The sequence below is a fragment of the Cydia splendana genome, chromosome Z, assembly GCF_910591565.1.
Source record: "Cydia splendana chromosome Z, ilCydSple1.2, whole genome shotgun sequence".
Classification (NCBI taxonomy): Eukaryota; Metazoa; Arthropoda; class Insecta; order Lepidoptera; family Tortricidae; genus Cydia; species Cydia splendana.
In genome coordinates this window covers 42,233,884-42,259,720 of record NC_085987.1, presented here as the reverse complement: position 1 = coordinate 42,259,720, position 25,837 = coordinate 42,233,884, and the positions used below count along the sequence as shown (strand labels likewise).

At 37.3% G+C, this 25,837-nt stretch overlaps 1 protein-coding gene and 1 long non-coding RNA gene across 2 annotated transcripts in view; both read right to left on the bottom strand.

Moving 5' to 3' along the window:
• The window catches only part of LOC134804038 (epidermal growth factor receptor), a 157,712-nt gene extending 148,754 nt beyond the window's left edge, over positions 1-8,958 (bottom strand). The window contains exon 1 of the mRNA XM_063776916.1: positions 8,819-8,958. Within this exon, the coding sequence (XP_063632986.1) occupies positions 8,819-8,894 (76 nt within the window). The 5' untranslated portion in view covers positions 8,895-8,958. The remainder of the gene's footprint in view (positions 1-8,818) is intronic.
• A 10,698-nt stretch (positions 8,959-19,656) lies between these two features.
• Positions 19,657-25,362, bottom strand: LOC134804600 (uncharacterized). Its single transcript, XR_010146153.1, has 2 exons — positions 24,590-25,362; positions 19,657-19,937 (listed from the first exon to the last, which is right to left on the bottom strand). It is a non-coding gene; the product is annotated as an uncharacterized LOC134804600 (long non-coding RNA).
• Between the last annotated feature and the right edge of the window lie 475 nt (positions 25,363-25,837).

The following is a 25,837-nucleotide window of genomic DNA, read 5'->3' as shown; positions in this document are numbered from 1 at the left end:
GTTCGCCGTCTTACAATAGGTGTACATACATAAAAATGTTTAAAAAAAGTAGGTAAATAAAAATACAAGAGATCCAAATATACGATTAGAGATACATCCTTGTCGTATATCCCAAGTAATCCAGGCGGCTTAGCACGGTCGCGTTTTTATCCCTTGTCACCATGCCTGTCACGTTCTAACAAGTATGTAAGTGCGAAAGGGACGCGCATAGTGATAGTCGATAAAAATGGAACCGTGCTGAGCCCGCAGGTGTGGTTAAAAAAATACACCAATTACTATACAAAATCAACCCCTTAACATTTGGAACTTAGAGATGCCTCTTCCGCCACGCTGAATCAGACGGAAGCAAAATTGAGTATAGTTGGTAAAAAACAGATACGCCACACATCCCGTACAATGTTGTTTCCATCGCTTGTCGAGTTCTAGCGAGCATAAAGGACCAGAACAATAGCGCTTTCCACAGCGCTTACTTACTCGGATCCTGAGACTAAAGTTTAAGACGAAACGGGAGCTGAGCTAAAAGTCAATTTTGAGATTTCAAGCTGAATATACCCGTCGCTCTGACGGGGCGTGAGAGACTGTATTTGTGTGTGTAATGCACGCACACAGATGCGTACGCTTGCACCCGCGCGCGCCTCATTGCCGACAATTTGCAATGTTATTTTTCGTGCGTTACTGCCACGAGGCGTTCACTTATTACTTACTGTGTTGCGATTGAATTTTTTGACCCGGCTTACGTTTACGGAACTCGATAATCTTTCTACTACTGTGACTTGGCTTTGTTTACTTGACTTTGCTGATCAGCTTATTGTTTTGGACTCCGTGAGTTGTGGTTACCTATTGGACCGCACGCAATTCATCTACCTTTATTCAAGTAATTAAGCGTAATTAGCCGAAACCTTTATAAGAGTGTAATTCATAAGAAGTACATAAGATATAATTTATGTACTGGTTTGCTGTTAGCTTTTAATTGTATCACTTTACATATATGTTACTCAAATAACTAACACGGTTACACTGTTGTAAGAACATTATTTTTCAGGTAGGCCTTATTATACCTACTATAGGCCTTATTACCTCCTAGTACCTTAGTAGTAGTAGTACTACTACGGAAATTGATTCAAAGACTCAAGACTGACTTAAGTGGCAGTAGGGTGTAGGGCTTTTTCTAGGCTTAATGAGTTCGCTGAAGCTTATTTTTTATACTTAGCGCACAGAACCACTAGTTTAACAGTATCAGCTCTAACCACATGTGACCATTTTGTCCTTTACGTAACAAACTCAGGGGCCCAGAATATCCGATGTACCTATCAAATCAAGGTTCTGTACCAAATAAGGCCCGGTTATTATAGTTCGTTATTTTTTAGCATTAGAAAGAAGGTAAACAATCATGACGTGTCTTTTTATTAATAATTATTGAAAAACGCTTTCAAAAATTAGTTTATATTACTTATGAAAGCAAAAGAATATAAAAAAGTATATGATTAATACATACATACATACATACATACAATCACGCCTATTTCCCGGAGGGGTAGGCAGAGACCACGGATTTCCACTTGCTACGATCCTGACATACCACTTTCGCTTCCTTCACATTCATAACATTCCTCATACACGCTCGCCGGTTTAGGGTGCTCTTGCTCATTAATATGATTAATATGATTTATAATTCTAACATATTTGCTATGACTGAAAATAGTTATTTTTAATAAGACATGTCAAAATCTGTTACCTTAATGCAAAAAAAACGAACTTTAAGCGTGCTAACTTTCAAAATTTCATTTTTTATAAGATAGTATAAGTAGATGGGCAAAAATTTTGCGTCCATGTCCACCAGTGAGTAAGTGATTGAGATACCTAAACATTTAACTTTATAATGTAAAATGATATAATTTACTAACCTACTCGTTTAATTTCAGGTAGGTTGAATAAGGAACCAAGTAACCATGGGGAGGAGCAGTATTTACTAACATTTTCTTTTTGGGTCTTCAGAGTGTATCGTTTCCTTTTTTTTGCACATATTACACTTAAATATATATTCTCTGTGTAAACCCTTACGTCTTTCAATGACAAAGGCAAGATCAGCAAATGTACAATTTGTATGATCGTGCCTAATATTTGAGATCACAGAAAATAAATATTTTAAATCCACTATTCTGCGACCTTCTAAAATTTTGTTTTATCATGATTCATGATCAAAAAGCTCGGATTCAATAGTCATATCAAACGTCGATTATGCAGTTGATGATGAGCTTGCATTTTCTACCATTGGTGCTGCAAATGCATCAACCGGTGGCGATAAACTTTGCCCTCTTGTAAAACAAATTACTATTGTGATTGTGTCCAGCAAAAGGCCAAAATTCGGTTTACTTTCCTGTTTAAAATATTACTAATTTATTCATATTTCAGATTAGGTACATAGGTAACTGTCTGAATGTTACAATGCCAGCTGGCAAATTCTATCACATTTGTTTGTTTGGTAGTCATGGTAACATTCACTTACATTGATATCCTTATTAAGATCTGTATCTTATTATCCAGACCTTAAAATATTGCCACCGTTGCCCTTTAAAAAAATACTGTTTAAATAATTGGCTACTCAAACAATGCTTCTATAGTATAAATAATGACTACACAAAAATGGGTAGTATTGTATATAATGCACGAAATAAGGCCCGATTCTTAAGCGGGTTTAAATTTTGAGGCCATGTCCGCTAATACTATAGACAAAATATCAAGTTTAATAAACACAAAAAAAAAACATTGATGGGCCTTATTTTATAATTTAGGCCTTACTTTGTAATTTAAAGTAGAGTTAGGCCAAGAAAAATCTATAGCGATTTTGATAGAACACGCAGTGCAAGTATTATTTCAAACGTCGCTTCTATGAAATTATGACATATAAATAACACTTGCACTGCGTGTGCTATCAAAATTGCTGTAGACTTTTCTTGGTCTGACTCTAAAATATTCTTTATTACACCACAAACATAAAAACAAATTTAAAAAAAAACCGGCGAAGTGCAAGTCGGACTCGCACACGAAGGGTTCCGTACCATTATTTATAAAAACGGTCACCCATCCAAGTACTGACCCCGCCCGACGTTGCTTAACTTCGGTCAAAAATCACGTTTGTTGTATGGGAGGCCCCACTAAAATTTTTATTTTATCCTGTTTTTAGTATTTGTTGTTATAGCGGCAACAGAAATAAATCATCTGCGAAAATTTCAACTGTCTAGCTATCACGGTTCGTGAGATACAGCCTGGTGACAGACGGACGGACGGACAGCGGAATCTTAGTAATAGGGTCCCGTGTTTTACCCTTTGGGTACGGAACCCTAAAACCGATTTACAATGTAGATAAAGGTAGCAACAGGCGGTCTTATCGCTGTTAGTTCTTATTCTTCGTTTGTTTAGCATTAGAGTGAAGGTGACGTGTCTTTTTTAAGCATGCAATCGTATAATTATTTAGCTTATTTTGTAATAGTTATGTACTTAGTGGTTAATATTAGTATTTACTATTATTTTTTTTCAATAATGCTTAAAAACGAAGTATAGACATGACAACCAAATATTAACGCCATTGTAGGGCAGGATATACAGAACATGAATCATTAGTACTGTCACGCTCCGTGATTGTTGAGCCATTTAGGGTTCTAGCTAAATTGGACATTCCATAGAGCACGAGTAAGTATGGAACAACCAATTCAGCTAGGACCCTAAATTGCTCGACAATTACGAAGCGTGCCTGTAGGTACCTAAAAATTTTGTTAACCCATTTTAACCATGCAATAAAATATTTTTGATTTTGATTTCTAATTTGAAATATTAGAATCAAAAAGTTCATAATAGATTGTATATCATAACTACAAAAATGTGTTCCCTACTCTCAACCCAAAACCCCTTGTATCTTAGGATCTAGATATTTTCACACAAGACGGTTTATCGATAACTTCTTACATCACTAGATTATCGACATTAAATGTCGACTATTGCCCATCACTTTTCTGGCTGTGTACGTATTTAGAAACTTGACTCCGCCCCTAAAATTAGTGCGATAGGGACAACTGCAGCTGAGGCGAAAAATCCTGCGTAAAAATGACAAAAATCGAGGTTTCGTAGTCCTCTTTTTCCTCCCCCAAAACTTAACCAATCGTAACCAAATTTGGAAATCTAAATGATTATGAAATTATCTGTGTCGGACCGTTTTGCTTTTTTGGCTAATTGATATCAGTTTTGAATACCACGCCTCTCATTGCGGCATAGTCTATTAGGCCATTTTGGCCGTTTTTGAAGGGCTCTAGCGCCTTAAAAAACAAAAATATCAAAAAAAGCAAAACGGTCCGACACAGATATTGACAATATTAATCTGTGTTGAAAAAATCATTGCTCTAGCTTCAAAAACCACGGAGGAAAACGAGGACTACGTTTGTATGGAGGAATGACCACTCCTGTTGGCTCTTAACTGGATCTACTGAGGCGTTGGGATTGAATGCGCTCGGCAAGCAACGACAATACCCGCCCCGAGTGCCATTGAGCGTAAGTGGATGCACCCGCTGTGAGAAAAAGCAATACATCCTGAGTCTCTGAAACACTTCGGATGCAATTCGAAACTAATATTTCGACCCTACATAATTGTGATCTGACGTAACTACTTGTTTAGGTATTTTGTAAGCATCTGTCGCTCTGTATGAGGTAATTTCAGTCTATGATCATCACAAATACACTTATTATTGATTACTTATAGACAAAGATTGTGAAAACGAATAGACGCAAGTGGCACATCTTTTACGCATAACGTAAATTTATATATTACAGTAAAATAAGGAAAAACATTTATTACAAAGACGGTCACAAATGTAAACAATACTCGACCTACTGAACTTTACAAGCCCTTGTTTATATTTTTACATGACGTCATTGTTTAGTATTTCTAGGAGTAACAGGAGTGTGTCACTTTGTTAATCGTTGTTTGCGGTTTGTTCCATGGAATGTTTTCTACATTTCAAAAATATTTTGCGGTCACCAAGTCTTAAAAATAGATCCATTATTAAATGAAGAATACAGATTGAATGAATAGCTTAGTAACAAAAGTTTTTGTGTGGCAATTTAAGAAGGAAAACTTTTGAACAAATGGGGTCATAGCAAGCAAATTATATTAAAGATTCAAATAACTGCGATATAATCACTACATCATTAGCGGTAAAAAAAAAACTTAAAAAAAAATCACAAATCAAAATTATTTATTCATTTAACTAGTTGAATCATCGAGAGCGTGGAATTGCATATGTAGTAGTATTGTTTGTTTACAGGCATTCTATATTTGAATTTTCTATTTTCTTGTACTATCACTACAAATGCAATTCCATCTTCTCGATAATTCAACTTATATGTGTCGAGTCCTCCTTTTAAGTTAATAACTTGTACCTATTAACTTTCATATACAAAGTCTCACTCATAATTACTAAGTTAGTAATCTAGCATGCTTTACTTAAAATAAAATAAAGTACTTAATATTTTTTCGAAAAATGAAATGTTAATTTAAGAACGACTACATGGCATTAACAAAGAATTATATTTTAAGAACTTCGCTCCTTCTGCTCTACCTACCTCCTACGACCTACGAGTGGCGAGTCAGGTCATAATGTCATCTCTTTCACTCTTGGTTGGTCTTAACAAGGGTAAAGGAGATAGCATTATGATATCAGTCGCCAGTTGGCATTGCGGCAAGTATAGACGGTCTTCCCCACATTGACCTTACCTTACCTAACTAAACCCAATAACATTTGCTCAGATTGGTCTTGGTAAGCGATCTTCAACTGACGATGCCTGTATTGAGCCAGTTAGATAAAGGCTCCTCTTCACGTTGGGCCAACGCCAACGCCAACGAGGGACGCATTTATGCGTTAGAGGGAGCACGTGATATTGCTATCTCATTCTACCGCATGGCTGCGTCCCTCGTTGGCGTTGGCGTTGGCCCAACGTGAAGAGGAGCCATAAGAAGTATGAGCCAGTTAGATAAGTTAAGATTAAGGTTTTAAGTAGAGCCAGTATAAAAGGGCCTAATACCTAAATCGTAACACATTTTTGTTACACATATGCAGATATATAAGGATGTATTCAGATATGTATAAAGGAACACAAAAAAGGTTTAGTTACTGGGATTACAGCACCTAAAGTAATTTCAAAATTAGTAATTGCTTAAACTTTTTTTTGGCCACTTTGGTCGTCACCGTCTTTCTTCTCTTTTGTGAGATCTGTTCTAGGGACAATGACCTATAGGCAAAAATCGGTTGGACATACGTCGTTTTGCATCAGATCGATTCAAACGCAAGGTACATAGCACGACACGTTAATTGCGTCAAGTAATCAACACGATAGGTACAAAGATATGTACAAATGTCCCGCCTTATCACAACGCGGTAAGGTGCAACAGCGTGAACATGCAGTACTCGTGGGACCGCCATTGTAGTACCTACATTTTGGAGCCGTTTTGTAATAATAATCCTTGGACAGTAATTCACACAGCACAAATAAAGTGTGAAAATATTTATACGAGTCGACAAGGCTTATCAGGTAAAATCGTGACAATAGAAGGTAAGTATGAGTTTTGTGTAACTATGAATGTTTTTATATTAAACCAAATATTAAATAGTGTAGTTTATAGGCGCCTAAGTAAGCTCCATAAGTATTACTTGCGTGGTGCCTTCTGTTTCTGTTGATTTGTTTTCTTATGTATACTCCCTATCCCTATACATAGACAACTTTATATTTTTAGGATTAGGTACCTATACAAAACGAGACTTGTTAAAATTCCGTTTCCACCACTACCACGGTTGTGCCAAGTGCTTCTATTAAATATATTTAAGTCCATGTGTATATGTAGCAAAAGTCAACTGTCAAAACAAGAAACGTAAAGAACGCACTTATGCGGCAGAATGACATGTTTGCATCATGTGTTCGCTGTTGAAGCATCTCAAAAAATTTCTAGAATATTTTGTCGGTAAGTAAGCAGCCTTCAAGTAGCAAATGAAAACAACCGTTATATGTTATATAATAAAAACACAATTAATTCCGACTTTACGGCTCATTTCAAACGTAACGATGCTATAAATCTCTCAAAGATGTAAGTATATAAGAACTGGATTTTACATGAATAATGTATCTTCATTAAGTTTTATTTAATTTTCCATAGACATTAGGCATCGCATATTTCTGTCGATTAATTGAGGGGGGAAGAAATCAATCATTTTCAAAAGTTAACTCACATTTATAGACGGGTCTAACGCGAATTTTATTCAATTACCTTGATTTACCGACGTTTCGACACAGGTTTACGCCAGGTTTACAGGTTTACAGGTTTAGCTCAGGTTTCGACGCGAAAGTTTAAAATATTATATTTTCAAAAGCTACCTATTTCTTTAACATTAGGTACAAAAGCTGGCGCTGAATGTCTTTTTTAAATACTGACAGACTGGTACCAACCTCACTCTTATGAATCAACCATAATACAATGCCCAAGCTATATTGTTTATTTTTTCTTTACGGAAAGTGTACGAGCGAGAGGTAGAGATTGAGACGACAGACGACGCACGGTTTTGGCTTATTCATAAATACATTATATGGAAGATTGACAAGGTAGCCTTTGCCATGCTTTCCGTTTAAGTTACTGTTTGTCGTTAAATATGGCTGATTACGAGGCGTGTGTGTGTACGGCTGATATGTTATAAATTGAGTTATATAATTTAAACTTTAATAAGACTTTAGGCCCAAACAAAAAAAGCCTAGTAGGAAACCACCGCACTACTACATAATATAATAATATCTCATCAACCATGTGAGTTAAGTGTTAGGTCTGCGCTGTATAACGGTAATCTTGAGATAAGTAACAACAAGTCATCATATGAAGTGACACTTATTCGCCAGATACGCTTGAACGCCCTGAGCTCAGCAAAGGCACAGGACAGGTCAGCTTGTATTAGGTGCTTAAACGGAGAATTCGCTGATGTAGATTGAAAAACGAAGAAGAACAATTATAGTTTATAATCGCTAAACCAATTAAGGTTTTCTTTACATTGGACAACCGAATTAGCTGAGATCTTGAATGGCTTAACAATTGTTTTAAATTATTGGGTGTATCCAGACCAGATCTAAGTAATGTTAATTTTTATCTAGTGTCCTGTGTTGAAATTATAAGGTCATCTTGGTGTCGGACTGTCCATCTGTGTCATCCCATCGACATGGTGAGTTCCTTCAAAAGCAGAAGGTAGAACATAGGCAGAATGAAAGCAGTGCAATTGTTTTGTAAGCTGTCAAAAATAAAATTGATAGAAAAGGTTCAAGAATTGAGTCAAATGAACTTTGATGTAGTTCTTGAAGCTTTTCACCCGATTGTTGCTGAAATTATATATATGTAGTTTTCTTTGGAATGCTGTAAAGCCTATACTTTTTTTTTAAACAATGAGTTTACCTATTGGTCTTGTCTGAATATTGTGAAATGGGAAGAGAAGTAAGGTAAGAAAAAAGTATTCTTGAGAGCATTTGGGGCGTTCGTATTTTTTTTAACTTAAGTTGTTGTAGTAACACAGTCAAGATGTTGATAGGTACGAATATACGAAAAAACGACAACCATGCCAATTAACCAGTTTTACAACTCTGATAACGGTGAATTCTTCGAATACCTTAATGAATAAAACTTCTTAATCGGTATATGGATTGACTTTACTAATCGTGACTATTTTCAACAGCCTCTTCGCAACAGGCTTGAACTTAACACTAACATTTAAGAGTAGGTAAATGAAAACATTGGTCAAACCTCTCTCCTGGAATTCAGCGGTGCAACCGGAGAGAAGCAGCGTCCCCAGCAGCACAGTAAACGCACACACAGTCATTGTCACAGGCACAGGCACAAGCACACAGGCATGCTATACAGGCACAGTCATCGCGGTACACGCGCGCCCCGCACGGTGGCGTAGCTTTAATGACGCTACTTGCGCGCGCGCCGCATGAGTTGTAGCGCCAGATGCGACACTGTCACATACTGCCTACACATATAAAACTTCTAGCACAGGATCGTTGGAAGAAAGTTCAAAATATATAGATTGCTTGATGACCTTAAATATTATGAAGAGTGACAAAATGATTACTTACCTAAAAATTTAACTCTCCTACCAATATAACTTGGCACTATTATTTCTGATTACCTCAGAATTATGACTTAAATAGCTTAAATATTTGTAATTTGGGTAATTAGGTACTTATACTCCTAAAAACTCTATGATAAAATAAACATAAAAATTCTTACTACCTATGTTTATTATGTAAGTAAGTATGGTTAATATTGTTTTATTTTTTATAATAGGTAGGTACTTAAAGCCTGACCAGCAAAATACTGTCTATGATCATTGCCAAGAGGGCGCTGTTATTCTAATCAATTCTAATGTATAGGGTGCCAGTTCAGTATAGTATGAAAAAAATAGTTCCAGTGAAATTCCTCACCATGGCGCCTGATCTTATATTCCTGGTCAAGCATTACTCATTTTTCTGTTCTATTATTTCGGAGCACTCAACCACAGTTTTCTCTAATACCTACTTAGTAGCGCAGTTTATCTCAACGTTGTAAAACAATTGCAAACAGTAATTAATCACATACCTAATAGCATAAATGACGTTATTTTATAGTAGGGGAGCCCACGATGCTAAATCGGGATTTACTCGAGCGTCATACAGACCTATAAGAAGAAAAAAAAGTTATATAAAGTTTTTTTTTTCCAACGAGCCGGAAAGCGTCTAATTTTTTTTTTAATTTTTGGAGGATGGTGGAGGGTTTAAAAATCGTTAAGCAGTTTGTGGGTTTCGTCGTTTTTGTCCACGTTAATGCTATATTTTTTCTATAACTTAATATAAAACTTATTTGTAGGCATTTTCTTAATCTGACGAACACAAGTTTGACGCTTAATTTTTACATTGTAACCGTCAGATTAAGGAAATGCGTGCAAATAATTATCAGATTTAGTAATAGCACAATTATAGCGTTAATTTGGACTAATATGACCAAATCCACAATCTGCTTAACAATTTGTTGAACCCCCCACCAACCCCCCACCAACCAAGGGCTCAACATACATGGCTAAAAGGGGTAAAGGTAGACTACATGGGGTAGCAAGATATCATTCATATCTTAATCTGACGCGCTCGAGTAAACACAAAAATCCTCTCTTCTGCTCCCCTACCATTAATAATACCACTACTCTACTACACTATGCACTACTACTACACTACTACTATGCACTCACTTAAATTATCTAAATTCAAAAACCTATGTTTCATTCTGTGATCTTGTAATACTTTTGACGCGTCTGTTACCTGCTTAATCTAGGCATCTCAAGAGAGGCTCACGCGCAGCGCTCAGGTAAGCCTCCGCCAGGGAGGGGACGCCGACCAGAGCGCGAGCGGGATCGAGCGGCCTGCCCGGGTGAATTAACGTGTAAACCAAAAGAGCATCGCTTGTTTAAGACCAAAGAACACGGAGTACGCAAAAGTGAATGAAAACTGGAAGAATGACAATCACAGGTATTGTTCGAGTGATATATGGGCCCTATTTCAGGCCTCCGTCACACGCTCAAGGCCACGCGCTATATGCCTACCGCTCGTCGTATCGTCGACGATACAACCGACAGAGGGCCGCCGAACGCCCGCCTGAACGCTCGCACCGCACGTTTCCCGCGCTTACGCTTCGAAATGCCGAAACCACGTAATTATTGTGCAGTAAATGGGTGTAAAAGTCAAAAAACAAAGGAAAAAGCCTATAATAAAGATTCATCTTTTTATGGCGGGCTAAAGGTCCCACCTGAAACGTTTAATAATTATATTGAAGGGTTAGAAAAAGTATTTTTAAATAATTTAGACGTCGTAATAATTAACCGGCCTGGTAGCACCGTATTACAAATTTTAAAAACCGTTGATTTTCCGTTGCTTTGCTCCTGAGTATTTATTAAAATTATTTACGCGATTTAGGATATTTACAACTATAAAATTTAATAACAGAGAATTCCGAGAAGGGAAAAAATTATAAATCATTATATAAAACTAAAACATATTTGATTGACTAATAAAAAATATGGTTGATCCGCAACATTCGTTTTATTACAATAATCATCATAGGTAGATGCCTACAACCCTAGCGCATTCTTACGATGACGCGTTAGCACGTGACTCGCACGGCGGGCAACACAGTCTCGACTCTTTGTGCGCGTACTTATGGTACATTTCTTCTTGTCCTGAGCAGCAGGTATTATTATTAAGGTTTTGTAGGCTATTATAGCGTAGGTATTTTCGCTTTTCTTTGGGAATGAAGTATCTGTTACGTAGTAACTATTTATTAATCTGTGCCTATTTCTCGAAACTAGATTACTAGTTATTAGTTATTAGTCGTAGCTTAGCTACCAGTAGGGTTGCCAACCGTACTATATTATATAGTATTGTACTATATTTTGGCTCTCTGTACTATATACTTTTGGAAAAATATATAGTACGCTAAAATACTATAATTTTTTGAAAAGTACTATATTTTTGATGCCTTATTCTGGAAAATACTATATTCCACCAAAAAAAAGTTGGCAACCCTAGACCAGTGTATGAGTACTACTACTAGTAGAGTAGCTACTACTACTAGTAGTACTCATACACTGGTAGCTAAGTGTACTACTAGTCTAGTTATCTATAACTAGTACCTAGAGTCAGACCAAGAAAAGTCTGCAGCAGATTTGATAGCCCACGCAGTGCAAGTGTTATTTTAAACGTCAAACTTCTATGAAATTATGTCGATTAACACGAAATAACGCACTGCGTGGGCTATCAAATCCGCTGCAGATTTTTCTTGGTCCGACTCTAGCGGATAGTATAGTTGAATCATCGAGAGCGTGGAATTGCATATGTAGTAGTATTGTTTGTTTACAGGCATTCTATATTTGAATTTTCTATTTTCTTGTACTATCAGCATACAACCACTACAAATGCAATTCCATCTTCTCGATAATTCAACTATACCGGACTATTACATAATACATAATATTTCTGGTGTAGTTTGTTTGAATACCTACAATTTACCCCTTTGTCATATCATATAGCGGATTAAATAACTTCCCGAGAATTGCTGTCGTCGTTTGATGTGCGCTTCGGTACCTACTATATAAATAACGAATTGTTTTAATATTTAAGCATTTATGTAATAAAAATAAATAGATCGAAAGCTGCCGATTTTATAAAAAAAAATACAATGTAAAACAGGTCTGTTTTCTTACTTTCATCAACCAAACAAGATAAAAGAGCGAATTCACATTACAAGTAGTAACGAATATAATTACATATATGTAGGTATATGTGTCATTCACTTGGAGTTGCTTCGGTCCCAAAGTCACTTACGCGCAGGATTGCATATTAGTAGGCCTAAAATTAATGTAACTATAGTATGTACTAAAGCCCCTGTAGCTCACACGTGTGAGTGAAGTGTTCGAATAGACATTTCATTTTTGAAATACCAAATTGATATTTTTTTAAGTCAATACGGACATACGGCACCTCGGTAACCCAATTTAATCTCATTGAAAATAACTGGAGGATATTCAAAGGGTTTGTTGCCAAATAAAAAAACATTTCAATGAATAAGGAGTCTAATAAAGTTCGGTTATCACAGTAATCAAATAAATAAACCAAACCCGATTAACATGTTACACGTCGCTCAAATTTGTGCTTTATGCAAACAAGATCACCACTTTAGGAGTTGTAAGGAATTTATTAACAGTCATCTTGACAACAAGCATAACTTTGTCCGAACTCAAAGGTTATGTTTTAATTGTCTAGGTAGCAATCATTTGGTAAATCACTGCAAAAACACCACGTCTTGCCAAATATGCAAAAAGAGGCGCCACTCCTTATTACATTTAAAGGGCGGTGATTCGGTGAAATTAAAAGATTGGTCTACGAACAAGAGGCCAACACTATCGAAATACTCCGTCAGCGAGTTGTTGCAGCATTCGAAACTGTAAAACTGAATCATTTTGCTCTTGGCAGGCTAAAAGATAACCTTAGGCGACGAGCAGAGTTTGTGTCGACAGCGATACGGGTTACAATTTTAACAGCTCCTGAACTCAAATAAGTGCAGTAAGATACCTTTATCCCAGCGCTGAAATTAGAGGTTGTTTTTTCTACTACCAACAGACGATCGGGAAAGAATCCCACGAAACACCAAAAACCTACGCAATAAATTGTTGAATATTCCTACAGTAGTAACCCGGACGATTCTGAACGTGCGCGCATTCTGGCAGTTTCGGCCCCCGAGCCGGGCCACTGGTTTAAAGCTTTCCCATCTAGACAGTTCGGCACTGTTCTGGATCCAAGTAGCTTAAGGATAGCAATATGCTTGAGGCTTGGGTCCAGAATATGTGTTCCTCATACGTGCGTCTGCTGCAAGAATGTGGACCAGTTGGGCCGCCACAGCCTCTCATGTTCAAGAAGCGCCGGCCGAGTATTCCACCACAGCACTTATTAACAATTTGGTCCGTCGCGCGCTTGCCACCGTGTCTGTGCCTGCGGTTTTAGAACCCGTAGGCATGGCGAGGGACGACGGCAAGCGTTTCGACGGAGCAACGTTGGCGCCGTGGAAATTAGGAAGGGTCCTAATGTGGGACGCAACATGTTTCGACACCTTAGCACAGACAGTCCCACATTCAGGGGACCCGCATTCAGGCCGGCGCTGCGGCTGACCAGGCCCAAGTACTCAAGCGCATGTCAATATACTCGGCGTTGCTCAACGACTATGAGTTTGCAGCGCTCGCGGTTGAGACTGGGTCCCTGGTCAGCCGCCATGAAAATATTCATGGGAGCACTGTCGCCGTGGCTGGTTGACACCACAGGGGACACCCAGGGCTGGCGCGTACCTCTCTCAACGTATTTCTCTTGCGATACAGACAGGTAACGCCGCCAGTGTCATGGAGTCCATGCCGCAGTCCGACTTGTTAGAAGGGGTATTCCCTTTGTAAGGTAAACTGGTGGAGGAAGACGCACTTAAGGTTCAAACTGTTCAAAGTGTTATAAAAAATAAACAAATACATTTTAAGAATCAGTTCTTGTTTTATTTGAGAGGCCATCTATTATTCTAATTAAATTATGAGTTACAACCAAATTCTTCTAAATACTGTCGAAAACGAAACAAAAAACCACAAAAGGAGATTTGCGAACTCTTAGTGAGGGAAGTAGTGTCACTTGTCACCCAATGTATGGGACGTGCAAATTTTGGTATCGGATGAATTCACTTGGCACAGATGTAGTTTACGTAAAGCTAAGCCAATCCAGCCCGGTAGCCATCCGCCACCCCCTGGTGGGGAGGCAGGGGGGCATCCAAAGCTACACGCCGCCGCGTTAAAAAATCATATCGGCTTCTATTTACTTACCACCTCGAGTTTGGTATCATTTCCAGATAAATCGGCCATGAGGAATTCATTTTTGAGACATTTAATGTACAGTTGAATAGAAAAAATAAAATTATTAACGAAGAAATCAAAATCGGCGTGCCATTTTTTTTATTCAACTATTACTATTATCAGCCGAAACTAAAAATGCTAGAAAGATGAAATTTGCACACCAGGTTACACTTACAAGAGATAAGAAGCGATTTTGAAAAATTCAACCCCTAAGGGGGTTAAAAAGGGAATGAAACTTTGTATGGGGCTATTGTTTTATTTTAAGCTAGGAATTTCAAACTTCGATAAAAGATATATTATTGAAATACAAAATAACTAATTTCAGCGTTTTTGAAAATTCATCCCCTAAGGTGGCGAAATAGGGGTTGAAAATTTGTATGGAGTTCAAAATTTTTTTCGAGTGTGGGGCTCGAAACTTTTTATATGCGCATATTATTAGAATACAAGAAAAGTAATTTCAGCGTTTTTAAAAATTCATCCTCTAACGGGGTTAAAAAGGAGTTGAATACTTAAATCCATTACAAATTACTTTGACTGCCCCCCCTGCCTACCTGCCAGGGGGTGGCGGATGATGGCTACCGGGCTCAATTAGCTTAGCTTTACGTATACATCTGTGCTAAGTGAATTCATCCGATACCAAATTTTGCACCTTATGACACTACTTACCTCTTACACATGCCGTGGTTTATGAATTCGTATAGGAATAACACAATAGGAATAATGAAATTAACACGTTTGACGCAGACAAAGTTGCCAATATATGTATAATTTGTGCACTTCTCGTGCCACCGAGCTTTGTGTTAAAACACTGTCTATCTTCACATCTTTCTTCAGCTATACATTTTCATTTTGTTAATTTGCCGGTGAATATCGCTACAAAGAGGTTAATATGCATTATGTAAGGCAAATAACAAAGAAGTATATGTATAATATGTAAAACGTTGTTTAACTGAGTCAAAAAAATACTCGTGGCGTCTTTATTAACAATTTTCGGCTTCGCCTCAAATTGTTACTCACGCCACTCGCCTTTTTTGACCCCTCTTAAGCAACGGTTGCATAAAATACTAAAAATAAATTAAATTTTGATGTTACGATTTTACCTTATGATAAAAGGGTAAATATATAGCCTAAGCCCTCTCGCGCATGAGAGGAGGCCTGTGCTCAGCAGTGGGACGTATATAGGCTGAAATGATGAATGATGATGAAATGAAAAGGGTAAATTCTAAGAAAGTTACAAATACTAAGTGTTGGTGTGAAGAGGTTGTATGTGCAATCGACACTGGCTTGACAAGTAAATTTTAAATATACAGCGTGTATTTTTAATATTAGCTCAAACCGTAACCAAACGTAGATTTTAGCACCATTAACCGATATTGCAAGGTAATTTTAAGTTAGTCTTAACCACTAAAGCGTAATTATCGAGCAGCTATGTATTGCGTACACTTTTTTGAGACATGGAAGAAAAGGGTCTATAGTTCGTTTTTTTAGCATTAGAAATATGGTCAACAATCTTGATGTGTCTTTTAATTTAAAAACACATTTTAAGAATAAGTTACGGCAAATATGTAACAATTATGATTCTAATACGATCATTTATATTCTTCTGCTTTCATAAGTAATAGTTACTGATTTTTAAAAAGCGTTTTTCAATTAAAAGACATGTCAAGATCGCTTACCTTCTTTCAAGTTCTATCTAATGCTAAAAAAACGAACTATAGTATTGATTAGTTATTATCGTTACGTATTTCCTACATGAGACTACTTGGCAGCCAAAACAGAATCATTATTGCGTTTAAAATAAATGTTAATAATATTAACTAGCCAAATTAAAGGCAAATAATTCTTATTCGAAAACAATACTTACCATTTTATTACAAAACAATTGTCTTGCAACGAACAAATCACATAAAGTTTCATCTCATACTACTACATTTTTTGTATCCTTCTGAACTTGTTATCAAACCAATGATTCTACTATTAAATTAGCATTATTTTAAATTACTAAACACTGTAAGGAAGATAGTAAATAATCAACAATCGGTTGACAAGATAACGCCAATGACACACTTCAAGCCGATACCTACCACAGAAATATCTAAGTGCCTACTTGAATAGAAAGTTTGTTCAAGGAGTATTCAATTCACTTCATTCAAAATTAATTTTAAGGTATTAATACAAACTACCAACCTAATGATAACTAATTTCAGCAAACTCAGGCAGACTACGCATTATAGTTTACTGGCTGGTAAAATATTATGCTATTAAGTTAAATTACAAAACAGAAAATAATTTGTTTTGACGTAAATTGTCTCGTTAATCGGTGTCGATAACTTCCGCACACAATGCCAAGAACATCAATATTTAGTTGTCAGGAACTAGCCGAAATGATTTTAATTTATGGCGAAACTGGATGAAGTGGGCGGTGAGCCATAGCTTTATACAGGCAGCGATTTCCAGATCGTAGGGTACGTTTACAAACTTATACCAAACTCAATGTCGGCTATTATTGACAGCAGTTAAAAGTTGTCACTTGTGACAGTTGTGACGTCACGCCAGTAAGGTAAAGTAGTGATACATAAGTGATACGTTGCGTGCTGAATTATTTTATTAAGGAAAAAAATAGGTAATGATTTTTTTTCTTGCAATATGGGTTCATAGCACTAACGCCTACGTCTGGTTAAAATTTGAGGTAATATTAAAAATACACGCTGTAGAAGCTCAAGTTTGAATATTGATATAGGTAAGTCAAACTTGAGAACTTCAATCACTCTACTTCCAATTTGTCGTACCGAAAAGTCATGTATTTATGTTTGTAAATTTAATAATAAATAATGTGGTAATAATCGAGAAGTGCCTTCCAGTATTTTAATAAAACTCCAAAGACCTCCTGTAACCATTTACACTAAGAACGTCTACTCGTAAATTAAAATATATTTTTTGTAAACCTTAGTAACTGATGTGCTCGCAAAATGCCTCCTGTACGGTTACCATCAGTTTGTCACTGACATAAACGCCGTCGAGAACGTAATTTACTTTCTATACATCTCGCTCGCACTCGCATATTAGTGCAAACGGGATGTATAGAAAGTAAATTACGTTCTCGACGGCGTTTACGTCAGTGACAAACTGATGGTAACCGTACTGGAGTGCGATGTATGGTCGTATTGGTCATTAAACTTACTATGGATGTACAAGCATTCGCGAGTACTCTTTCACACCTGCCTACTGCGGCTTCTTATCCACCTACACATTTTAAATTTACAAGACTGTTACTGACATCCAGTGATGATTTGCGAAATTATTGCGCATCGATTCGTGAACCTAGTAAGCAAACATACGAATGCAATAACAAACTTTTTACTAGATCAAATGTGTTCAGTGTTTGAATATTTTTAAAATGTTATGAATAATTCAGAAATTGCAATGGTAACTTGAAACTTACCTAGCTTCTCCAGTTTAGCACTTCTTTCGATATTTTTTTGTCACAAACTCTGATACCTAAAGCCTTTAAAAATGCGGACTCTTATCGCCCGCGGACTGCTATACCAGCGGGCTCAGCACGGGTCCATTTTTATCGACTATCACTATGCGCGTCCCTTTCGCACTTACATACTTGTTAGAACGTGACAGGCATAGTGACAAGGGATAAAAACGCGACCGTGCTAAGCCGCCAGCTTACCCTACCTACTTGGTTTGGTTTTTGTAGGTAAGTATATTTTATAGTTTTTTTTTTTACTTTATTTCTAGGTTTGATGTTAAAAAAACTGTCCACCTTCTGTCTGTCACTTTGCACAGCGATATTTTTGGCTTATTTTTCAAATTATACATGGCTCTAGATGCCTACAACTGCTTTATTTTATCAAAAACATCAGATTACTGTGTGTAGTACAGAGTACTAGTGTAGGCAGGCCAAGTACTGAACAAATACACTCCTTAATATTTTCAAACTAATATACAGGATGTCCCATAAGTGACACGTCACAGTGACACTGGAGGTAGACCAGGCCAAGAGGACTCAAACCAACTTAACATGACCCCAGTAAAAGTCGCACGGTTTTCGAGTTATTGCCAAATTAAGGTTTTTCATGAATTTTGACCTTTTTTAACATTGTTAGTGCCAGTGTGCACTCGAAAAGGTCTCGAAGGATTTTTTTTTATGTGTACGCCATCATGAATAGTTAATTAAGAAAACAGAATAGATATTTTATCGATAATAATGTAAAATGCAAAAAATGTACTGGTTTAATCTTGAATTAAATTCACAGCGAGACATTAATTTCGACTTTGACCATCTGTCCTGAAAAAAATTACTAGAAAAGTAATGAGCGAATAACGTCAAGCTATTGAGCATGTTATGCAGACTCAAAAATGGTATGACACAGGTACCTTCCAGTAATAAAATAGGAATTATTATAATGTTTCAAAAGCCTCATAAAAAATAAGTTAAAACTAGGAAATCAGCAATCCGTTGCTACTTAGTAGAAATAACGATTTATGTTAAGATATCTAATTCTGGATACAGAAATAAAAAAAATGCCTATTCAGTATTTGCCGAATACCTAAAAGAATGGGATGGAAAATGGTTATCTCCCTTTTTAAGGATATCATTGAGTTGATAAAGGTTCAAAGAAAATAAAATACTGCAGGTTGAAGTTTAATCAATTTATTAAAATAATTTTATTTCACAATAGGTGCTCGAATTGTTTTACCCCGGCTTGCACGCTTGGCACCGTCTTGTAACAAGTTAATTTTCTTAAATAAATTTCGGATATGTTTTGTGGTGCCTCGAATATGCCGCCGTAGTTCCTCTTGGGACGTTATTGGCTTGGAGTAAAATTTATCTTTTAAGTATCCCCAATAAAAAAAAATTAAGGGGATTAAGGTCCGGGGAACGTTAGGCCATGCCACTGGTCGGACGATCCATCTTCTTGGAGCTGGAACCACAGCAAGATGGCTGCCCAGAACACTACGCTCGCGATGTCCGTGACCACCATCTGTGTGACCACCTCACGTGTGACCACCTCACACAGAAATTCCCAGATAGATCAGCCGATTGGGACCAGTGGCGTGGCCGCCGCGTACCCCGGACCTAAACACATTAGATTTTTTTCATTGGGGATACTGAAACAAATTCAACCTTCAAGTGATAAGTGGAAAAAGTTTGAATTAAAAAAAGTCGAATTAGGTAACAAATTCAAATTAAGCTTGTTTTACTTTTGCTTGTTTTCTCACTTTTGTTTCAATCTGTCAAAGCACAATGATAAAAGGCAGTCATTGTTGTCTTTTATCGTCATTATTGAAATACTATTATGTCGCTAACACAAGACGAATGTACACGTATCATCACTATGTTAGAAGAAGGCAGAAGTCCGCAGAAGTCAAAGATATACAGTGAGAAGAACAGGCGCATAACTTCTTAAGTGCAGCGAGTCGTCGAACGATTTTTTTTAATTGCTGAAAAACGAAATGCAAGTGAATATCTGTACGGATGTATTCCTCGTGATTTCCAAAATACGGACCCGATTACTTATTTCCGTTTATTGTAATATTAGATATTTGATCAAAAATTACATTCCTATTCCTAAATATTTTTTTATTGAAATTGTTTACAAATTGGAACATTTGAGGCTTGTGATTTTGTCAAATCTCTATTTATGGAGTTATATATTTGCAGAATAAAATATATGTCTTACCTTACTTTATTAAAAGTAGTTTTTTTTTGTACTTATTTATATTTAGTACGAATGCAAACGCCTGCTTAAATCGAATAGCAACGTTTTATACGCTTTCTTTACTATGCAAAACCTTGCAGGCGCTCATTGCTATACGAGGTGATCACTGATCAACGTTGCGAGAAATGAGAGATGTAACTACATGTAACAGCACTACTGGGTCCTTTGACCAGACACTATAAATTTATTCATTTTTTTATTATAAATGGGCTTACTCATGGCCACAGACTAGCCGAGGCGTAGTCGTGGCCTACGATGGAGCGAGCTCGCCCAGAAGGTGCCTGTTCACTCTTGATTTGAAGGTTGCCGGGTTATATGAGCGCGGAAATATAGACATTTTAATATTTGACATTTTAATATTTGTCATTTTGTCAAATAAACTCACTGACCGATCGATACCGATCGATGATCGATAACCAACCCACCTTTCTTTCTATAACCCAAGGTCCTTCTAAAATTTACTCACTAATCTAATTTTATTGTGTTTTCTTACATGCCAGCGTCTTACAATTTCACAATCTAAGATTGCCACCGAAATCATCATACTTAGTCGGTTCATAAATTCTGTCACAAAGGTTTTTACTGATAAATATTTTATAGGTACATTTCCCTTATTATTCACATACATACATGGTTTAAAAGCCTATTTTATGATACATTACTTACTATTTAATTCAACGTCATTGCTTCGCTTTAAAGATTGCGCAAAGAGGGACATGATTGCCTTCCATATCGACCACCGAGACTGGGAGAGGCTCGCAGAGCAGCGGACGGAATGGCGCAAACGTGTTGTGGAGGGTCGCAAGTTTTGTGATGAGACCTGGTTCGCCACACTCGCTGACAAGAGGCAAAGACGACGACAAGGTGTCTCAGTCCCGGTATCCGCAAACTTCTCTTGTCAGACCTGTGGTAGACCATGTCGGTCTCGCATCGGTTTATTCAGCCACCAAAAACGGTGTTTCTCCGGTGTTACACCATAAATCGTCTGCTATAGACGAAAAGGTCTACGATGATGCAACGTAATTTACTGTCTCACTTTTTCATAATTTTATATAGGTAATATTTAAAAAAAACTCATAATAAAAATCACCCCTAAAATACGCGCTCTGTTCAAGGTATTTTGATCGATTTTTATTTATTTAATGGTTGAATCTTACATAAAATAAAAGCTAAGTCTTTAAAATGTATTTAGATATATAATACCTACATGTGTATTGGACTGCTAAAATTATAGCCGGAGAGCTAGCTCGGAACCAGGTATGCAATTTATAGAGCAATGAAATCCCTCTAGTTAGTGTGCCAATACTATCATTATTAATTAATCCGGGCGCCTGACAGCGGTGGGTACGAGTGGATGGGCAACAAAGGGGTTGTAAAATCAATTGAAGGTGTGCAATTTATAGAGCTCTGAGTTTGGTGTGATATAATTGCTAATTGTGTATTTAATTCAAATATAACAATGCCAGGCGTTTTATTTGGGGGAAAAGTAGTGCCAGGTGATGAAAGTACACATTCATTGTGAGTCAGGTGCACTTTGCTCGTAGTCTTCAGCAGGACTACGAGCAAAGTGCACCTGACTCACAATTGCTTTACGTATAGTGTCGTATACGTCAAAAACCGTCCAGCCGTTTGGGCTGTAGGGCGTGTCAAATAAATAGACATATACATACCACGCTCGCAAAACATTACCCTCCTTCAGATGCAGTCGGGTAAAAATACTACTTTATACTATTTTGTTACTGGAAACGTATTTTTACCCGACTGCAGCACCATAGACTACACATATACAGGAGACCGAAGAGTTATCACCTGCCACTGTGCTTAGCGTTTGTGGACTATGAGAAGGCTTTCGATTCGATTGAAACTTGGTCGGTGCTACAGTCTCTCCAGAGGTGCCAAATTGACTATCGGTGTATCGAAGTACTACGGTGTCTGTATGAGAATGCCACTATGTCAGTCCGTCTCCAGGTCCGGGACACGAAGGCTATTCGACTAGGGGTGTGCGACAGGCAGGTGCCATGTCTCCCAAATTGTTCACTGCCGCTTTGAAAGACGTCTTCAAGCTTCTAGACTGTGATGGGCTCGGCATCAAGTTCAATGGCGAGTACATCACCAACCTCCGATTTGGCGACGATATTGTAGTCATGGCTGAGACTCTGGAAGACCTTGGTAGAATGCTCAACTTCCTCAGTAGAATCTCACAACAAGTGGGTCTTAAAATTAACATGGAGAAGACACAAATTATGTCGTACTCTGGTGTTGTACCCACTCCCTTGAAAGTTGGAGATTCTACTCTTGAAATTGTGAATGACTTAGAAGTATATCGTATATATATAGTCATCCGACAAGTAAGACTAGGACAAGTAATCCAGTTTGGTAATTCCAACTTTCAAAAAGCGGTCGCTCGACGAATCCAACTCGGATGGGCAGCGTTAACGGGAAGCTACGTAACATCTTCTTGTCCAAAATACTGCAGTGTCTTAAGACCAAGGTTTTCTACCAGTGTGTGTTGCCAGTGATGAGTTGATGACTTACAGAACGGAGACAAGGTCGCTCCCAATGGGTCTCATAAATAGCTCAAAATCACTCAAAGGGCTATCATGTGAAGCGAGCTATGCTCGGAGTTTCTCTGCGACATCGAATGAGGAATAAGGAGATCCGGAAGAAAACCAAGGTTGCTCACATAGCTCAGAGAGTGGCCAGATTAAAATGGCAGTGGGCGGGACACATTGTCCGTAAGACCGATGGCTGATGGGGCAGAAAGGTTCTTGAGTGGCGACCGCGAACCGGAAAACGCAGTAGGAAAAGACCCACAACAAGATGGTCCGACGATCTGGTTAAGGTCGCAGGGAGCCGATGGATGAGAGCGGCGCAAGACCGGTCGTTGTGGAGATCCCTGGGGGAGGCCTATGTCCAGCACTGGACGTCTTTCGGCTGATATGATGATGATGGTGATGAAGAGCTATGGAGATTAAATCTGTAATGTTAAGATTTTAAATAAACATCAACCATATCTAGTTTGGTTTAATAATAATTTATTCTTCTGTTCAATCATAGACACAAAAACATAAAAGTCAAAGACAAACTAAACATACTCTACATCTCCCTTTTCAACATAAAGTAAAATAATAAAATATAAAGGTTAAAGAATTAAATAGTACACACATAATCGTTGAGATGCCTAGGAGGTCTAACATCTCTGTTAGATCTTCTGAGAGGCATTGGAAGAGCAGGTGCCTCAGTAGCACTCGTCGACTCCATCTCAGACTCAGGAGTTGCAGCTGGATTCAAGTTAGTAGCAGGTGACTGCTGGACAGCGATCTGAGACCAAGCCGACTGTACATGCGGTTGGACAGGCTCTCTACTTTTGTCGACTTTGATGAACCACGAGTTCCTAGTTTTTAAGTTTCCATAACAGTATTTTATTGTTACAGATCGTGGATTGTTGGTGATTTTGTAAACCGTACCTGGTTTCCAAATACTACTATTTTCATTTTATTTATATACTATCTTTTGCCCTTCCTCTAAAATGTCACTTCTAGGTTTTGTGTGTTGATCGTAGTATGATTTATTTTTATTACAATTATACAGTAATTTATGTTGTATATCATTATGTAGTTTTGGTTTTAATAAAGCTTTATTTATTGGAAGTTTGGTTCTACAGAGTCTATTGAATGCTCAGAAGGGGAACAGTTAAGACAGGTAATTGGGGTATTTCTATATTCTAACAAGAACAACTCAATATCAGTTTTCGTTTCAGCAGATTTCTTTAGAAACCCTTTACACGTCTGCACTGCCCTTTCTGCAGCTCCATTGCTCTGGTGATAGTGAGGACTAGAAAACACCGGTTTAAAACCCCATTCGACGCTAAAATCCCGGAATGCTAATGAGTTAAATGGCATGTTATCGGAGTATATAACTTCTGGTATGCCATCTGTTGAAAATATACACTTCAAGACAGAAATGGTTGCCTCAGCTGTTTTACTATTGAGTTAGTGTAACTCGATCCACTTTGAGTAGTGGTCGAATAAAGTAAAATAATCATTGCAAAATGTCCACAGAATTATGCTGAAAAGGCAGTTCTGGTAATTCTCTCATAATCATTGGTTCTTTCATGTTGTTATTAGAATGTTTAAGGCACACACTACAGCCAGAAATGAAATTGTCTATATCAGAAAACATATTCTTCCAGTAGAATAATGTTTGCACTCGAGCTTTGGTCTTCGACATGCCGAAATGACACTCGTGCAGTTTTGTCAGTATTAGTCTTTGTAGAGATGTTGGAACGTAAAGCCTATGGTCGATAAATATCAAGTCATCCTCACAGCAAATGGTTTTACGGATGTCGTAATAGAATTTCAGTTCAGTCGGTACCTTGGATACGGAAGTTGACCATCCTTTTTTGAAGAAATCAATTAATTTTGATGCTACAGGATCTACTTTTATTTCTTGTTTCAATTGAGATAGTATTGCATCTGAAACGTTAACACTGTGAATTACTACATTGAGATCACTATCACAGTCTTGACTAGCCGTGGAGCAGGCTCGACTTAATGCATCTGCTATGTGCATTTGTGTACCTGGAACATGCTTCATGGTTAAGTCGTATTTACTTAATTTTAATTTTATTCTCTGCAGGCGAGTTGACGGAATGTCATGTAAGTCTTTTTTCATTATGGAAATCAACGGTAAATGATCTGTCAACATAATAACTTTTTGGCCATAAATAAATGAGTGAAACTTCTTACAAGTGTATAATACAGCAAGAAATACTTTCTCTATCTGACCATAATTTATTTCAGTCTCTGTTAAGGATTTTGAGGCATAATAAACGGGTTTATTATCCTGCAAAAGTACACAACCTATGCCTGTCTTGCTCGAGTCAGTCTGAATCACGGTCTCTTTACTGGGATCAAAAGTCTGCAGAACAGGATTCGTCGATAAGATAGTCTTTAATTCGCTCAAAGGCATCAGTATGAATTTTTTGCCAGTCAAATATCGTGTTTTTCTTTAGTAGATCTCTCAATGGGCTAGTAAGCGAAGCCAGATTGGGAATATATGGTCGTAAATAGTTAATTAGACCTAAAAGTCTTTGTAAGTCAGACTTGTCATTGGGTCTGTCAAAAATTGTTAAAGCCTTAATCGTGTCGTCATCGGGTCGGACTGTACCATTTTCAAATATTTGCCCTAAGTATTTAACTTGTCTAATCATGTATTGAAACTTCTTTTTGATGAATCGAACATTACATTCCCTTGCCTTTTCGAACACTTTAGATAAGATGTTATGCATTTCTTCCTCAGTTTCTGTGAAGATGATATGTTGACCTCCTTTAGAATCTTTACATACCTATAGTTGAATTATCGAGAAGATGGAATTGCATTTGTAGTGGTTGTATGCTGATAGTACAAGAAAATAGAAAATTCAAATATAGAATGCCTGTAAACAAACAATACTACTACATATGCAATTCCACGCTCTCGATGATTCAACTATACTTGTTTGGTTTGATGATTTATTGGTAGTTGCTTAGCAATGGTGTTTACATGTCTTTTGTCAGTTGACTCGATATAGTTAAGTATTGTTATGAATTAAAAAAGCTTTTAATTTACGTATTAAACAGT